This window comes from Coregonus clupeaformis, chromosome 24 (genome assembly GCF_020615455.1).
Source record: "Coregonus clupeaformis isolate EN_2021a chromosome 24, ASM2061545v1, whole genome shotgun sequence".
Classification (NCBI taxonomy): Eukaryota; Metazoa; Chordata; class Actinopteri; order Salmoniformes; family Salmonidae; genus Coregonus; species Coregonus clupeaformis.
In genome coordinates this window covers 40,216,445-40,235,570 of record NC_059215.1, presented here as the reverse complement: position 1 = coordinate 40,235,570, position 19,126 = coordinate 40,216,445, and the positions used below count along the sequence as shown (strand labels likewise).

Below are 19,126 nucleotides of genomic sequence, written 5' to 3'. Positions count from 1 at the left end.
AGATATGAATCATCTATGATATTTCTTGTGCTGCATCTCAAGCATCCAAAACAGACTACTTTCTTTGTCTCCTTTCCTTCATCTGCACTGATGTGAAAAACTCTGGTCAGATTAGAGCAGACGAAGGACAGGAAACTAGGAGAGGAAACTACATTGGACTACTGAGATGCACCACTGGTTTCAGCATTTGCCTCACTGTTTTTGACATTGCTGGATGTAATGACTGCAATGGTCAAAACAGAGAATAATTTATATTTTGTCGACCAAGAAAAGTAATTCCTTTCAGCAAGAAATGTAAATAGCTTGAGAGAAAACTTCACTTTAATATCACAAAATAGTAATAATAAACAAAAGTACACAGTGACATAGAATACAACTAATTAAAAATGAATGATGCTCTTAACACTCCAAACAACAAGTTAACTCATCATTAAACTGGCACTGATCAATAAGAAGCATACTTTAACGCAGTGTAATAATCTTAAAAATCATACTGTTTTTAAAAAGTATTTTTATCTCTGGGCCTCACCTCTTTTCTCCACCAGTATTGAGCCTGTGACTAAATAATATGTACACAGGGAAGTACACTTTGATATCCTGTCTGAAAACACACCTATCAATCAACATGTATTACTATGTTATATAAAAAAACGTATTGAGGAACCAAAGGAGTCACAAATTGCTCATGAAATGCTTTTTACTGACATTTGTTGACGTGAAAACAAAGTGCATCAAGTAAGAGGTTCTCCTCTTACCTCCCAAAGAAACTTACATATACTTACTGGCTGAAATAAATCAAGAGACAAGGTCAAAAACAAATATTCCTTAGACAACATAATGTGTTGATCAGTTATTTGTTTAGAGTATGTTCTCAATTGCTTCCCATGTCTATAGCTTAACGCCACCATTCGTTAATTCTGTCAATCGGAATCAAATGTGTGATTGATTGCAGCCAAACTGAAATACATACTGTGCGTGATCAAATAATAAAAGAATGTGAACACAGATTGGCAGTATGGCACAAGGTCAGATATGTGTACAGGGGAGACATGATCAATCACATTCAAACTGCCTGACCTACAAGATCAAATACATCCACACTGAGCTGTCATGACATGCTAGTCCCTTTGAGCTGTTGGCTGCGGAGTGAAAACAAACTGCGTGTTAAACAAGATGACCCTGTTGAATGCAGTTAGCTCATGTTGAGTGCTGCAGTAGCCTTTACTGCAAAACCCACAGAATAGGGCCTAAATTAATACAACAATTCTCTGTTTTAACCCTTGGAAAAAAACACTTAAGAATCACTTCCACAGGAGAAGCCAGGTTCTATAAAAAAAAAAAGTAATCTCCCAGAAGGCATTGCATTCTATTGCACACGTCCCTTAACAGGCATAGTGACAGAGGCTGGCGGTGGTGAATGGGGTGAGCGAAGGACAGAAAAAAGAGAGAGAAAAAGAAGGAACATGAGAGGTTAAGAAAGAGGAGAGAGGGGGGAGAACAGAGGGCATGTGTGTGGAGAATCCCATCTATACCGAGGCAGAACAAGGAAGTGGAGTTGAATGAAGCTTGGCTTGCACAGCAAGCCCTAACCCCTGACCCCAACAGAGATGAGGGTTTAGGGTTTACCCTCCCTAGGGGTTTGGTCTAGTTCTCATCCACAGAAGAGAGGAACAATATTTCCTTCTAGAGTGCGTCCATGATTTGACAGTACTGTCAAGCGTAACACCTCCCTTTAATCTTCTCCTCTACACAGGGTAGCAGAGCCATATGAGTGAGCCTCCTGGGTTCCAGTCCTCCTCCTGCAGTCCCATAGCTGCTCCAGAGGAACAGAGCCAGTGTCTGTACATAGCATGTGGCAGCAGAAGCAGTCCCAGCTCCCACCCAGTGGTTCAGTACCTGTAGTTTAGGTTGGCTGGTGCCCCTGTCCTGACATCTCCAGGCCCAGCCCCAGGTCTGGACTGAGGCTATAGCTTGACGTTGCTCAGGTCCTTGGAGAGAATCTGGAGGTAAGCCTCGTGGATGGCACTGAGAAACGCTGGGTCATTCTGCACAGGGCACAAACACAGGAGAGAGAGAGGACTTATCTTCCAGACATTTTGTATAACAGTAGCAAACAAGTTCCCAGACTTCAACTGCTTCAGTTCATTGCAGATCTCTCTCTCTCAAGTATTAGATTTGGGTACAGAAGGACTTCATAACACAATTCATAACCCATGCATAACACATTCATAAGCTGTTCAGGAGAATTTCATAAATGTCAACAACCGCAAGTTGAAATCTTCAGTAGAAAAACCCTGAACCTGACGAAAGGCATCAAACACAAGGCTTCACACACAAGAAAAAGGCTTCAGCTCTCTCTGTACCTTGATGAGGTGGATGAGTGTGTCCTGCAGCTGGGTCCTATTGCAGGAGGGTTGGGGGGGCTCCACAGCCCCTGTGGCTGCAGATGGAGGGGAGGGAGGGGCAGCTTGCCTCTGCAGTTCCGTTGTCTTGGCAACAGAATGCTGAAAGGCGCTCGGTGAGAGCAGCACGGAGTGCTCCGCCCCTGTAAGTGAAGTACCCGCCCTCGGTATCACAAGCCCTGCCTTCATAGGAACAGCCTTGGATGGGCGAGAGAAAGAGAGAGGGAAAGAAGAGGACATGGTAAGATTTCATTTCAACTATGTAAAGAAATGCCTGTACAATCAAAGCCATCTACATCACGATAGCAAAATTATACTTACTGGCATGGTTTTCAACAGTTTCTGAGACTGAGCGAACACATCCATTTCTTTACTCTGTGGCTGAGAAAGACAAGAAAGGGAGCCCTTAAGAAATGAGAGATTACACAAAGTCTGCATCTCACAAACAGGGGCAAAGGCAGTTGGCTACCTGCACAGGGCCTGTGGGAATGCTACAGATGGCAGCAGGATTGGGGATTTGCTCTCTGAAGCTCTGGGGCGTGGCCAGCGGGCTAGGCAGGAAGTTGGGTGCGAGGGCAGGTTTGTGGAGGTCAGAGGGGCTGGGTTTCAGTGAGCCCAGGAGATCCTGCCCCAGGTAGGCCAATGGAGGGACAGGGGGGGGACCGCGAGCCTCAGCCCCAGATGGAGCCACCAACAGCGGGGACACAGAGTGCTGGGGTTCCCCTGGAGGTCCACCGGGAAACACAGGGCTGGGGTGGAGGGTGTAGCTTGGGCCAGCGCCACCTCTGGCCTCCATCAGGGGGATCAGACCAGGGGCCAGGTGCCGGTTGTTGCCCCCTGGGGCTGCTGTGAGGCGGGGGGCCAGTAAGGGCTGGAAGGGTATGGAGGGGGCGTAGTGCTGGGCCTGGAGAAAGTTGGCGGGGCTCGGGGCAGCAGGGTCTGTGGAACTCTGGGTAGGCATGGCTGGCAGCAGGCCGGTCTCCTTGGGTAGAGAACTGCCAAACAGCTCCTCCACAGTGATCTGCCTCTGGCCAGAGTGGGAGTTCTGCAAATACAGTTATAACAGTCAATATGAAACATACTTATACAGGGAACCATTCAATTATGAGTGAAAAGTAAAAGTCATTTCAGTCATGCGAGAGAACACTTGTTACAGGTAGCATGTTGTCCGACAAAGTGCAGTCATTTCAGGCAGAATGTGGTACTGTACCCTTTCTGGCTGTGGGGCGCTGGGAGCATGCTCTGTAGCACCGCCAGCTGTTTTCAGCGTCTCTGTGTTCACCCCCTGCTCAGCAGTAACGGACATCTCCGTTTCACCCGTCTGAGTCTAGTTAACACACAGACACATGTATCATTTTGACATTCCAACTAGTGCTTTCAGTCTAATGCAGGATTTCCCAAACGCAGTCCTCGGGACCCCAAGGGTGCACGTTTTGTTTTTTGCCCTAGCACTACATAACTGATTCAAATAATCAACTAATCATCAAACTTTGATTATTTGAATCAGTTGTGTAGTGCTAGGGCAAAAACCAAAACGTGTACCCCTTGGGGTCCAGAGGACCGAGTTTGGGAAACGCTGGACTAATGTAAATTGGGAGGGCTGTGAGCAATCTCAGCATTTAAAACAATGAAAAACACTTGGGGCAGCAGGACTAAGATCTAAGGAAAGACAGTGATACCAATAAAGAGTAAATAAACAGACAGCCAGTGAGTGAGTTTTTAACTGACTTCGAGAGATAGCGAAACAGAAGGGGGACATTGGTACGCCATCTACAGCTGGGTGCACACAATAATCAGGAATTTTAATCGCACTCTAATTCCTGATGTGTGTGAGAAGAGAGAGGGGTAAAGTCCGTCAAACTATACTATTTTCTGGACTGTGGTCACGTGTGTTTGTGGAAGTGTTGGGATTAGTTACTTGAAAAAGTTCTATATTACTTGTTACATTTAACAAAAGTAACGCGTTACTTTACAATATTACTTTGTGTGGAAAGTAAGAAGTTAAATTACTTTGTGTTACTTTTATGAAAAAAATCTCAATCTCCCTGTTTGCTTGACTGTCAGAGGGAGCAAGGTGAGCCTCGCGCTCTACCAAAGATAGGCTACTTTCTAACTCAGGTTTGATCACTTTCTCCTTTCATTGGTGGCGCTGCTTTCCTGCACTAGTCTACAAGTGACGCGCTATCATATGGGCTGCTTAATTAGCCGTATATACTGTAAGCCAAACATCTGTACAGATTTCCTATCTTTTCATTCAAAAATCGCTCTCGAGCCGCCAGTTCTGGTCACGCGTTGTTTGACAGATTAACTGTAATAATACTACCCAATTTGAAAAAGTAACACGTTACTTTACTCCATTACTCATAAAAGTAATCGGATTATGTAACGCAATACTTTTGGAACGCATTACCCCCAACACTGGTGTGTCGCCACAGAGTCCTGGGCGATGACTTGACCTGTCTCTCACCCTGTGGTATTCATCCTTGGCCTTGCTGAGGAGCTCCAGGATGTCGATGGGGCGAGGTTCTGCGCAGCCATTGGTCCTCCCAGGGACGTTGGCCCTCTCTGGGGAGCCCCGGTGGGCCTGCATGGCTTCCTGCTTCACGATCCTGGAGGACAGAGACACACACAATAAAGATACAAACAGTGGAAAACTCAAATACACAATCCAATCTCATATCTGTAAAGTGCAAAATAGCTCCCCCCAGTGGTGTGTGGGTGATGATGCTTTTTATATGTGTGGGTTAGTGGTGGTGTGTTTCACCGGGCCATACTCACTTAACCATGAGCTGAGTGATGCGCTGGCAGTCCTTCTTATCGTAGAACCAGATGCTGTATATACCCACTGTAGGAGGAACACCGAGAAAAGACAGGGAGAAGGTTCACTGGAGCTAGGATGCATCTCTTAGGCAGAGGGAGGTTGTAGGAAATAGAGGGTTCTGCAACTTTATGAGGCAAGCTTTTGTGACAGGAGTGTCACGTTGCATACTCGTGTGTGTGTGATAAGAAATTCTTGCCAGGTTTCCCCTCAGAGGCTGGTAACGTAGCAATGGTAGTGTTTCTCCATCTACCTGGGGAACCCTGGGACGTGTAAACAGGTGTGTGTCTAAACAGGCCACATTGTCTAACCTGTTGAAGCACTGACACAACTCCTCCACTAACAGATGTGTGCAACGAGAGAGAAGGCAGGACACAAACCTGAACTGTTGAAATCATGCTAAACAAAATAATAAGTCACGATCTCTTCACAAGTTACAAGGATAGCCAAGAACCCCTCCCTCCCTCCCAAAAACACTTTGGGGCCTGCAGGCAATAGACTACTAGGGAGGAGTCACAGGGTTCCAGACAGATAAAACTGCTGCCCCTCTGGATGACTGGATCAGACGACTACAGAACTCCCAATGAGAGCAGACGTACTGTATCCATCCCATCCATGAGGTGGTTCCAGGCAGCTCCGGACCATAGAGGTGGAGGAGACCTCTCAGAGGAGATGCTCCTGCTCAATGCGCCCCATCATCCTCAGCGTGACCTCCGGCACAAGGGGAAGGTCATCTTCCAGAGGACCCTGGGAGGTGGACCGCTGAGTGTATTCAGAGGCAAGTCTAACTGGAAGGCTAGTGTGTTTAGCATGTGGCCAACGTCCATCTGATAAGTTTGTGTGCATGTACAGTGGGGAGAACAAGTATTTGATACACTGCTGATTTTGCAGGTTTTCCTACTTACAAAGCATGTAGAGGTCTGTAATTTGTATCATAGGTACACTTCAACTGTGAGAGACAGAATCTAAAACAAAAATCCAGAAAATCACATTGTATGATTTTTAAGTAATTAATTTGCATTTTATTGCATGACATAAGTATTTGATACATCAGAAAAGCAGAACTTAATATTTGGTACAGAAACCTTTTTTTGCAATTACAGAGATAATACGTTTCCTGTAGGTCTTGACCAGGTTTGCACACACTGCAGCAGGGATTTTGGCCCACTCCTCCATACAGACCTTCTCCAGATCCTTCAGGTTTCGGGGCTGTCGCTGGGCAATACGGACTTTCAGCTCCCTCCAAAGATTTTCTATTGGGTTCAGGTCTGGAGACTGGCTAGGCCACTCCAGGACCTTGAGATGCTTCTTACGGAGCCACTCCTTAGTTGCCCTGGCTGTGTGTTTCGGGTCGTTGTCATGCTGGAAGACCCAGCCACGACCCATCTTCAATGCTCTTACTGAGGGAAGGAGGTTGTTGGCCAAGATCTCGCGATACATGGCCCCATCCATCCTCCCCTCAATACGGTGCAGTCGTCCTGTCCCCTTTGCAGAAAAGCATCCCCAAAGAATGATGTTTCCCACTCCATGCTTCACGGTTGGGATGGTGTTCTTGGGGTTGTACTCATCCTTCTTCTTCCTCCAAACACGGCGAGTGGAGTTTAGACCAAAAAGCTCTATTTTTGTCTCATCAGAGAACATGACCTTCTCCCATTCCTCCTCTGGATCATCGGCAAACTTCAGACGGGCCTGGACATGCGCTGGCTTGAGCAGGGGGACCTTGCGTGTGCTGCAGGATTTTAATCCATGACGGCGTAGTGTGTTACTAATGGTTTTCTTTGAGACTGTGGTCCCAGCTCTCTCCAGGTCATTGACCAGGTCCTGCCGTGTAGTTCTGGGCTGATCCCTCACCTTCCTCATGATCATTGATGCCCCACGAGGTGAGATCTTGCATGGAGCCCCAGACCGAGGGTGATTGACCGTCATCTTGAACTTCTTCCATTTTCTAATAATTGCACCAACAGTTGTTGCCTTCTCACCAAGCTGCTTGCCTATTGTCCTGTAGCCCATCCCAGCCTTGTGCAGGTCTACAATTTTATCCCTGATGTCCTTACACAGCTCTCTGGTCTTGGCCATTGTGGAGAGGTTGGAGTCTGTTTGATTGAGTGTGTGGACAGGTGTCTTTTATACAGGTAACGAGTTCAAACAGGTGCACTTAATACAGGTAATGAGTGGAGAACAGGAGGGCTTCTTAAAGAAAGACTAACAGGTCTGTGAGAGCCGGAATTCTTACTGGTTGGTAGGTGATCAAATACTTATGTCATGCAATAAAATGAAAATGAATTACTTAAAAATCATACAATGTGATTTTCTGGATTTTTGTTTTAGATTCCGTCTCTCACAGTTGAAGTGTACCTATGATAAAAATGACAGACCTCTACATGCTTTGTAAGTAGGAAAACCTGCAAAATCGGCAGTGTATCAAATACTTGTTCTCCCAACTGTATATCTATGCAGGAGTCAGCATGGAAGGGGATTGAAGTGGTGGCATTATGTCAGAGGGGGCATGTGTAAATGAAAGTTATTTTCCTGTATGTATGTGTGTGTCTGCTGCACGGACAGGGTCATTTTATTTTCCATAGGACTAAACAGGAAGGTGAAAAAGTCGATTTTATGATGGGATTGCAGTAGAAGACGTCATACCTTCGTCATCAAAGAGTCTGGAAGATTTCAAGTTCTCCTTTGAATTCCACACAGTTTGACAGATCTTTAATGACCGTGTGCAAGCAGAGCTCTGCAACTTCATTCCAAACAAATGTGTTTATAAAACATTGATGGTCTTCCTTATTTATCTGGGGCGCATGACATAAATAGCACATTCAATGCTAAATTTAGCCTAGAAATACAAAAGATGTACACCAGCAGCTCTTTCAATAGAAATATAGGACAAAATATTTTTGGTATCTCAGATTGTTCTGGCAATTCTCACATAGAAACTTCATTGAAAATAATGTTTGAAATGCTTTATACATTTGTATCACAAACAGTTTTTTTTGAAAATCATGATGAAAGTGGCCATTTTTAGACCTATACATGTCTCCTGTAAGACCCTATGATCTGTGAACCGTACATGATACAGACACCATCTTGATGTCATTATAATTCTTATACAGTGAGGGAAAGAAGTATTTGATCCCCTGCTGATTTTGTACGTTTGCCCACTGACAAAGAAATGATCAGTCTATAATTTTAAAATGGTAGGTTTATTTGAACAGTGAGAGACAGAATAACAACAAAAAAATCCAGAAAAACACATGTCAAAAATGTTATGAATTGATTTGCATTTTAATTAGGGAAATAAGTATTTGACCCCCTCTCAATCAGAAAGATTTCTGGCTCCCAGGTGTCTTTTATACAGGTAACGAGCTGAGATTAGGAGCACACTCTTAAAGGGAGTGCTCCTAATCTCAGCTTGTTACCTGTATAAAAGACACCTGTCCACAGAAGCAATCAATCAATCAGATTCCAAACTCTCCACCATGGCCAAGACCAAAGAGCTCTCCAAGGATGTCAGGGACAAGATTGTAGACCTACACAAGGCTGGAATGGGCTACAAGACCATCGCCAAGCAGCTTGGTGAGAAGGTGACAACAGTTGGTGCGATTATTCGCAAATGGAAGAAACACAAAATAACTGTCAATCTCCCTCGGCCTGGGGCTCCATGCAAGATCTCACCTCGTGGAGTTGCAATGATCATGAGAACGATGAGGAATCAGCCCAGAACTACACGGGAGGATCTTGTCAATGATCTCAAGGCAGCTGGGACCATAGTCACCAAGAAAACAATTGGTAACACACTACGCCGTGAAGGACTGAAATCCTGCAGCGCCCGCGAGGTCCCCCTGTTCAAGAAAGCACATATACAGGCCCGTCTGAAGTTTGCCAATGAACATCTGAGTGATTCAGAGGAGAACTGGGTGAAAGTGTTGTGGTCAGATGAGACCAAAATCGAGCTCTTTGGCATCAACTCAACTCGCCGTGTTTGGAGGAAGAGGAATGCTGCCTATGACCCCAAGAACACCATCCCCACCGTCAAACATGGAGGTGGAAACATTATGCTTTGGGGGTGTTTTTCTGCTAAGGGGACAGGACAACTTCACCGCATCAAAGGGACGATGGACGGGGCCATGTACCGTCAAATCTTGGGTGAGAACCTCCTTCCTTCAGCCAGGGCATTGAAAATGGGTCGTGGATGGGTATTCCAGCATGACAATGACCCAAAACACACGGCCAAGGCAACAAAGGAGTGGCTCAAGAAGAAGCACATTAAGGTCCTGGAGTGGCCTAGCCAGTCTCCAGACCTTAATCCCATAGAAAATCTGTGGAGGGAGCTGGTTCGAGTTGCCAAACGTCAGCCTCGAAACCTTAATGACTTGGAGAAAATCTGCAAAGAGGAGTGGGACAAAATCCCTCCTGAGATGTGTGCAAACCTGGTGGCCAACTGCAAGAAATGTCTGACCTCTGTGATTGCCAACAAGGGTTTTGCCACCAAGTACTAAGTCATGTTTTGCAGAAGGGTCAAATACTTATTTCCCTCATTAAAATGCAAATCAATTTATAACATTTCTGACATGTGTTTTTCTGGATTTTTTTGTTATTCTGTCTCTCACTGTTCAAATAAACCTACCATTTAAACTGATAATTTCTTTGTCAGTGGGAAACGTACAAAATAAGCAGGGGATCAAATACTTTTTCCCTCACTGTAGTGTGCTCTAAAATATGGAGTATGTCTTGATTCTGAAATACAATGTTTCACATTCATTTATTCAACATTGAAAATATTAAGATTCATATCTCAAAACTAACCTTTTTGATTTGGTTTGGAACAGTATACTCTACAGTACATCACATTTCCAGAGTGGGCTCTCTGCTAATTCTGAAGGCATGATACATTTTATGAGCACCACCAACAAAGTGAATGAGAGAAATAGATTCAAAGGGAACTCCTTCTGCTGGTGACATGCTGAATGTGCCATTCTAAAAGAGGGCTGTGATTGGTTAATGACCTATAATGTCAATTTCTATGTATAAAATGGGTGATATCATTAGAAGTACCAGAGAGCCCACTCTAGAAATAAGCAAAATCAGAAAGGGTTGTTTTGAGATTAATAAATGAATGTGAAAATTGTGTATTTCAGAATCTAGACATACTCCATCAATTTTGAGAGAACACTATAAGGAGTATAATGACACCAAGATGTTGTCTGTACCCGGTACGGTTCACAGATCATAGGGTCTTACAGGTGGCATGTACAGTGGGGGAGAACAAGTATTTGATACACTGCCGACTTTGCAGTTTTTCCTACTTACAAAGCATGTAGAGGTCTGTAATTTTTATCATAGGTACACTTCAACTGTGAGAGACGGAATCTAAAACAAAAATCCAGAAAATCACATTGTATGATTTTTAAGTAATTAATTTGTATTTTATTGCATGACATAAGTATTTGATACATCAGAAAATCAGAACTTAATATGTGGTACAGAAACCTTTGTTTGCAATTACAGAGATCATACGTTTCCTGTAGGTCTTGACCGGGTTTGCACACACTGCAGCAGGGATTTTGGCCCACTCCTCCATAGAGACCTCCTCCAGATCCTTCAGGTTTCGGGGCTGTCGCTGGGCAATACAGACTTTCAGCTCCCTCCAAAGATGTTCTATTGTGTTCAGGTCTGGAGACTGGCTAGGCCACTCCAGGACCTTGAGATGCTTCGTACGGAGCCACTCCTTAATTGCCCTAGCTGTGTGTTTCGGGTCGTTGTCATGCTGGAAGACCCAGCCACGACCCATCTTCAATGCTCTTACTGAGGGAAGGAGGTTGTTGGCCAAGATCTCACGATACATGGCCCCATCCATCCTCCCCTCAATACGGTGTAGTCGTCCTGTCTCCTTTGCAGAAAAGCATCCCCAAAGAATGATGTTTCCACCTCCATGCTTCATGGTTGGGATGGTGTTCTTGGGGTTGTACTCATCCTTCTTCTTCCTCCAAACACGGCGAGTGGAGTTTAGACCAAAAAGCTCTATTTTTGTCTCATCAGACCACATGACCTTCTCCCATTCCTCCTCTGGATCATCGGCAAACTTCAGACGGGCCTGGACATGCGCTGGCTTGAGCAGGGGGTCCTTGCGTGCGCTGCAGGATTTTAATCCATGACGGCGTAGTGTGTTACTAATGGTTTTCTTTGAGACTGTGGTCCCAGCTCTCTTCAGGTCATTGACCTGGTCCTGCCGTGTAGTTCTGGGCTGATCCCTCACCTTCCTCATGATCATTGATGCCCCACGAGGTGAGATCTTGCATGGAGCCCCAGACCGAGGGTGATTGACCGTCATCTTGAACTTCTTCCATTTTCTAATAATTGCGCCAACAGTTGTTGCCTTCTCACCAAGCTGCTTGCCTATTGTCCTGTAGCCCATCCCAGCCTTGTGCAGGTCTACAATTTTATCCATGATGTCCTTACACAGCTCTCTGGTCTTGTCCATTGTGGAGAGGTTGGAGTCTGTTTGATTGAGTGTGTGGACAGGTGTCTTTTATACAGGTAACGAGTTCAAACAGGTGCAGTTAATACAGGTAATGAGTGGAGAACAGGAGGGCTTCTTAAAGAAAAACTAACAGGTCTGTGAGAGCCGAATTCTTACTGGTTGGTAGGTGATCAAATACTTATGTCATGCAATAAAATGCAAATTAATTACTTAAAAATCATACAATGTGATTTTCTGGATTTTTGTTTTAGATTCCGTCTCTCACAGTTGAAGTGTACCTATGATAAGAAAGTATAATACAAATACTTGTTCTCCCCACTGTATAGGTCTAAAAAGGGCCTAAAACTGCCAATTTCATCATGATTTTCAAGAAAATGGTTTGTGATACAAATGTAAAAAGCATATTAAACATCCTTCCTACCAATGAAGTTCCCATGTGAGAATTGCCAGAACAATCTGTTCCCACTGGCGTGGAATCGCCCTATAGTTAGGTTTACCTAAACAACATGTTAACATGACCCTTTTCCTCCCCACACTTTCTTCTAATCTTTCATGTAGAACACGTGTCAAACAAGGCCCGTAACACATTTCTATCCGGCCCGTGCAATGATTTGGGTTGTCTATTTATTTTGGCCCGCTTCCATACCGACTCCAACTCACAGCAAGTACTGCCAACGTGTAGCATGCCAAACGGCAGTGCATTGCCACACACACACACCCCTCCTCCCAAACCCACACACATGCCAGCCAGTGTACTGTATCATATCACCACTAATGGCAATGGCCAAATCTTCTACCGGAATGAAAGTTTAAACGTGTTGTAGGCTAAATGTCCATGCCAAGTTTCAGTTCCAACGGGTCATTGCTATAGACTACAAAAAATGTCATCTTGGTTGTCAAAAGGTTAGAAGATAAAGGATTCACACACGGGTATAAATTACTACTAAAGGACAATTGGACACACAAGCAAGTATAAATGTCAACAGTTGAGTCATCTACTTACAGCCTGGTGCGCTCGCATCAGTGAATTCAATGTCAATTGCGCTGCTTTCGTGTGTCCCCTTTACAGCGCGCAGCGGAGGGAAAGTGTACAGACACATGCCACAGTCCTAGCTAGGATACTAACATGTTGCAGTCTAGCTTCGGTTTTTAAAGCTTGACAATTAATAACCCAAAAACAAAACATGCAACAAAACACAGTGCAAAGGAGAAACATGTAGGCCTATTACAGCAACATTTGAGCAGTAGTCTAGACTGGCTACTCAACTACAAGACATTTTGATAGCACCATACAGCAATGCTGCATTCAACCACACTGGTGATCCATGCAGTGAAAAACATTTTTAAAATTTAAACATTACAACAACCTAGCTACGTTTTTGTTATTTGGAGTTATGAATTACTTTTTGATTAGGGTCGCAGCATATAATGAACATCTGCGAGCATAGCAGCAAAGGCTGGAAACAATTATTCATCTGTTCTTTTGTTTTAATATGTTAAAATGCTATATACAGCACCCTATACCCTTTATAAGGGGACAGTATAAAGGATCATATGTTTTCTAATAAAACAATAGCCAGTTTGGGTCACAGTTGTATGGACGTTTTTTTGTAAATACAAACATAATAGGCTATGTCTGGCCCGCAAATTCATTGTGTTTTTTCAATATGGCCGTGCGCTGCTTGAGTTTGACACCCCTGATGTAGACTAAAGGCTATATAATTGAATCTTCTAGATGTGCAGGCTACATGGTATGGACAGTAACAATGACAAACTATAGCTCTATCTGTAGGTCATTGCAAAGCAGACAATGGGGGTGAAATCTCAGACTGTCAAGTGGACTATTATGGAATATCCTACTCACAGTTAGCGTTTCTGTACAGCAAGAAGGGGTCTTGGAGCTGAAACTCAAGGTCTTTGTTGATGGGCTCCACAAGATTCTCTGTGCTTAGCCGATTCATGATTGTGAAGCCATGATGAGGGGAAGCAGACCTGTGGACAGGTTATTGAGCACAATGGAGACAGACTATTAGGCTACATGTTTTCATGTCTCAAAAAAAGAAAGAGAAAAGCAAAGAGTGATTCAGTTATAGAGAGTAACAGGGAGGGGTGGAGGTGAGGAGAGAGAGGAAGAGATCACTTAGGGAGCCATAGACATATGGACAATATAAAGGCACATGTATTAAGGAGAGAGGACATGTGGTGAGACAACATCCACAGATAAAAAAGGGGTTAGTTAAGCATCTTTGCAACAACAGTGCCCCCTTCAAAAAAGGTCACCACATAACTGATACAAATAAATTACCTGGCATAAACAAATAAGGTGCCCTCGATTTCGGTCTTTTCCTGAAATGGAAATTGCGCAGAAAAATTACAACTTGAACTTGCTGAACATTAATCAATCATCAAGTACAAGAAGAATAACCACTGCATGCAAAAAGTCTGATATTTGGTCTGGGGTGCGTTCATTAAATGTTTTACTACGTTGCGTTACGGTTGTACTGAATGACAAGTTCCCCCAAACGGTTCTTCAACCGTCTTTAAGGTATGGTTAATCTCTCGTGGACAGACTACTTAAACACAAATGGTACCGTAGATCTGTCATGAAACAACGGGATGCGTGAGATAACAAGCAGCATTAGTTCCAGTGCTTTCGACAAATCATGATTTCCCAGGTGTTAGCATCTTTCAAATTTCGGAAGGGGATTGGACATTTGGCCGATAGACTTGCAAAGAGAGAGGGTGGAGCTATTCGTTCCGGTTCCGATCCTCATTCTGTCTCTTCTCTTAACAAGTATGGACCCATACTGACCAATTACGCAATACTTTAGTTCTGGGTTAACTGAGATTAATGCTGCGTTCACGTCTTGTTGGAAACTCTGAGTTAAAATTAATGTAAGTTACTTGCGTAGAGCTTCCCATTGGTTGATTCTGATACTTCCCAAGTGGGAAACTCAGGTGTCATCTTTCTTCAACAAGTAAGCAAGTCAAACATTTCTGAGTTTCTGACATGACGTGAACGCAGCATAAGGTATGCTTTGATCCCGTTAGGTGGGTGTGGCCTGATCAATATGGCTGTGAAATGTTTTGTGTGAAACCACACAAAAAACTGCAGCTGCGCGAACTGATCATTCAGAACAGCACAGTTTCCATTAAATCAAACATTGTACACCGCTGTGTCCTGCTGAATGGGGCCCTGATGGCTAGCTAGCAGCTAGCTTACAGCGTTGGTACTTTGCACAACATACAGTGGGGAGAACAAGTATTTGATACACTGCCGATTTTGCAGGTTTTCCTACTTACAAAGCATGTAGAGGTCTGTAATTTTTATCATAGGTACACTTCAACTGTGAGAGACGGAATCTAAAACAAAAATCCAGAAAATCACATTGTATGATTTTTAAGTAATTAATTTGCATTTTATTGCATGACATAAGTATTTGATCACCTACCAACCAGTAAGAATTCCGGCTCTCACAGACCTGTTAGTTTTCCTTTAAGAAGCCCTCCTGTTCTCCACTCATTACCTGTATTAACTGCACCTGTTTGAACTCATTACCTGTATAAAAGACACCTGTCCACACACTCAATCAAACAGACTCCAACCTCTCCACAATGGCCAAGACCAGAGAGCTGTGTAAGGACATCAGGGATACAATTGTAGACCTGCACAAGGCTGGGATGGGCTACAGGACAATAGGCAAGCAGCTTGGTGAGAAGGCAACAACTGTTGGCGCAATTATTAGAAAATGGAAGAAGTTCAAGATGACGGTCAATCACCCTCGGTCTGGGGCTCCATGCAAGATCTCACCTCGTGGGGCATCAATGATCATGAGGAAGGTGAGGGATCAGCCCAGAACTACACGGCAGGACCTGGTCAATGACCTGAAGAGAGCTGGGACCACAGTCTCAAAGAAAACCATTAGTAACACACTACGCCGTCATGGATTAAAATCCTGCAGCGCACGCAAAGGTCCCCCTGCTCAAGCGTGTCCAGGCCCGTCTGAAGTTTGCCAATGACCATCTGGATGATCCAGAGGAGGAATGGGAGAAGGTCATGTGGTCTGATGAGACAAAAATAGAGCTTTTTGGTCTAAACTCCACTCGCCGTGTTTGGACGAAGAAGAAGGATGAGTACAACCCACAAGAACACCATCCCAATCGTGAAGCATGGAGGTGGAAACATCATTCTTTGGGGGATGCTTTTCTGCAAAGGGGACAGGACGACTGCACCGTATTGACGGGGAGGATGGAAGGGGCCATGTATTGCGAGATCTTGGCCAACAACCTCCTTCCCTCAGTAAGAGCATTGAAAGATGGGTCGTGGCTGGGTCTTCCAGCATGACAACGACCCGAAACACACAGCCAGGGCAACTAAGGAGTGGCTCCGTAAGAAGCATCTCAAGGTCCTGGAGTGGCCTAGCCAGTCTCCAGACCTGAACCCAATAGAAAATCTTTGGAGGGAGCTGAAAGTCTGTATTGCCCAGCGACAGCCCCGAAACCTGAAGGATCTGGAGAAGGTCTGTATGGAGGAGTGGGCCAAAATCCCTGCTGCAGTGTGTGCAAACCTGGTCAAGACAGGAAACGTATGATCTCTGTAATTGCAAACAAAGGTTTCTGTACCAAATATTAAGTTCTGCTTTTCTGATGTATCAAATACTTATGTCATGCAATAAAATGAAAATTAATTACTTAAAAATCATACAATGTGATTTTCTGGATTTTAGTTTTAGATTCCGTCTCTCACAGTTGAAGTGTACCTATGATAAAAATTACAGACCTCTACATGCTTTGTAAGTAGGAAAACCTGCAAAATCGGCAGTGTATCAAATACTTGTTCTCCCCACTGTAGTTAGCAAGCAAACGTAGCTAATGTTAGCGAACTAGACAATAGTTATCTAGCAAACTAGCTAGTTAGCTAACTTAAAACCTGTTAGCTAACTTAGAACAGCCGCTAACATGGCGGCCGTTCTAAAACCTGGCAAAACTCTCTAAATAACCATATGGAGAACTTTGAGCAGTTCTGAACTGGCTCCGACTGACATTTGTGTACAAGGCACTCTGTGAATGCCAAAAAGACCCATCTGTCTGCTCTCAGTTTCCACTCTCCAAGCAGAGCTGACTTGAAGTGTCAGGTTTCAGACCCCACATTTGAATAGGGAGTGATGTGTCATTTTCTGGCCTATCCAGACAAAGAATCGATTATCTCTTCCTCTTAGCGAGTGAGCCCAGCTTGGGAGACCGCAAATGAACGGTGACAGTGTAGTAAGTCCAGCCATTGTGGTTTCATCTCACTGATATTCTGAGCCGGATTTAGAGCTCTCAGCATGAACAAATACAGAATAATTTCATAGAATTTAAAGAACAGCACTTTCTCTTGGTCATAGACAGGACAAAATCACTATGTGCTTAAAGCTGAAGTTGTAACGAGTCTGCGCACATTTGAATGGCATCTCTGTGCCGCTCAGTGGACGTTTAGGAGAAAATTCTCTGTTGACAGTTATAAGAAATAGTGCCAATATTGTACTGTCATTAAGTATGATATTTATTTGACAGTTATGAGAGCTCTTATAGTAAGTCATTTATAATGTGATTGTTACTATATCTAGAAAGCATTTCAGTCATTCCAAGCCCTATTGCCACACTTTTGAACAGGGAGAAAAAAATCATAGCTATGATTTTTCCTAATATTTGTACTATGTACTTGAGCTTGTGTCCTCAAAAGTGAGTACACCTCAGCAATTTATAACTATTTTTTTCATTGGACGAAAGTGTCTTGTTCTGTAGGTGGGAGTTGTTAATAGCTATGACAGTCAGTCTGAAGATTAACACGCATCGCTAGCGGTACGATTTTGGAAGCATGGGGACCTTATCTTGCATATCTGCGATAAATAATTGTAAAAAAAACAAAAGGTTAAATTGATACACACATTTATAGGCTTAGGGTTCCCACACGGCCATATCTCCATGTTACAGCGCGTGTTTACAGACATAATACAGTACTAATTAGCTGTCTAACATGCTCCAAATACCTATGTGTAATGGAAGAAGGCCGCCAGAAAGGTGGTCACTGAAAAATACTGTCAGCTGCAATTGTGATAAAGCCGGCAAAAAACTGTGTACAGTAAGTGTATATTTAGCATTTGTGACTGTATTTTGATGTGATATGAAAGCAAAAGGCTTTATGTTTCTACAACCGTATCGCAATTGCGATTCGATTCACGTTTAGATAGAGTATTTGGCTATTTTGGCTGCCAGAGCCAGTCTACCTCTGAAAATAACATACGGTCCTTGAACATTAGGAGTAACGGTAGGCTCCTTAAGAGTACATCTTGGACAAGGTAGATAGTTAGCTAGCTAGCTACCTTTAGTTAACAGAATAAACTAGCGACTCCTTTGGCGAACTTACCCATTCATTTGCTTTGGAATTAAATGTGTACAGTGCTACCTGTCCGGTAACATCGAGAAGTTTGTTGATATACGGATCTTGTTGTTGTAGAGCTGCTAGGCTCATTTTACTGGCGGTCTCCATCTTGAATACAATGTTTACCACACGGAAGAATGTCTATGAACACTCCATTTCCACTGTCCTCGGAAGACATGGTCACAATGCCTTATAGTTCCGCCCCACTTTTTGTTCGGCAATGAGTTGTAGTCATTGGCCGTGTTCGAGAGCATCAGAAGTAAAAACCGTAACGTATCATGTGTAAATTGTGACTGACTGATTGATCTACAAATAATATTGAGTATTTATTAATGACGCAAGGTGATTTGTAGATCAGTCCAGTCAGTATTGACTCGCATTTCGAATGCGCCCCAAAATGATTTCTCTCTCACATGTAGGCTATCATGAATTTGAAAGGTGACTATTTTGCTACGGGCCTGTGTATCCATGTAGGCTATATCACTTGATGATGAAAAAACGTAAAACCCATAGCCCTGGATTATGATAGCCTAGATCTCTAAAAGCACATAAAATAAACTAAAATAAAAATAAACATAGCCTGCTGTCAGAGGAAAATAATGACCACACCCACCAATTCATCCATTTCTTTCAGACTATAATTTATTTCGGACTGGGCAAAATATAATATTTTTTCCACAAGGAGGCACTGCTGCAATATATTTCGATGACACCCATAATCCGTGTGGCAACACCTTTATAATAGACAATTTGGAGCTACAGGTGACCCTCAAATTTAAAGCATCTTTTAGCATAGAGGAATACATATGTTTTATAAGCACCTCAATGCGAGGTTTGGCATAGTAAAAGAGATAGGCATACCTGTTCTGTAAATAAACCTACCGTTATTAGTGATAAGTGAGTGACGGGCCTCCAACTCAGTCTTAAACCCGTAGGCCTATGCTATAGGCCGAAATATAAAAATGGAGATTGAAATTCATTAGTTATTTGCTGAAGTAGCC

The 19,126-nt window shown here is 43.6% G+C and overlaps 1 protein-coding gene across 1 annotated transcript; it reads right to left on the bottom strand.

Moving 5' to 3' along the window:
- Positions 1-309: 309 nt before the first annotated feature.
- Positions 310-18,278, bottom strand: LOC121538132 (mRNA-decapping enzyme 1A). Its single transcript, XM_041845923.2, has 10 exons — positions 18,111-18,278; positions 14,007-14,047; positions 13,566-13,693; positions 5,181-5,247; positions 4,870-5,011; positions 3,613-3,729; positions 2,872-3,447; positions 2,724-2,783; positions 2,364-2,600; positions 310-2,045 (listed from the first exon to the last, which is right to left on the bottom strand). The coding sequence occupies exons 1-10, from the start codon at positions 18,231-18,233 to the stop codon at positions 1,965-1,967; spliced, it is 1,572 nt and encodes a 523-aa protein (XP_041701857.1). The 5' UTR covers positions 18,234-18,278; the 3' UTR covers positions 310-1,964.
- Positions 18,279-19,126: the final 848 nt, after the last annotated feature.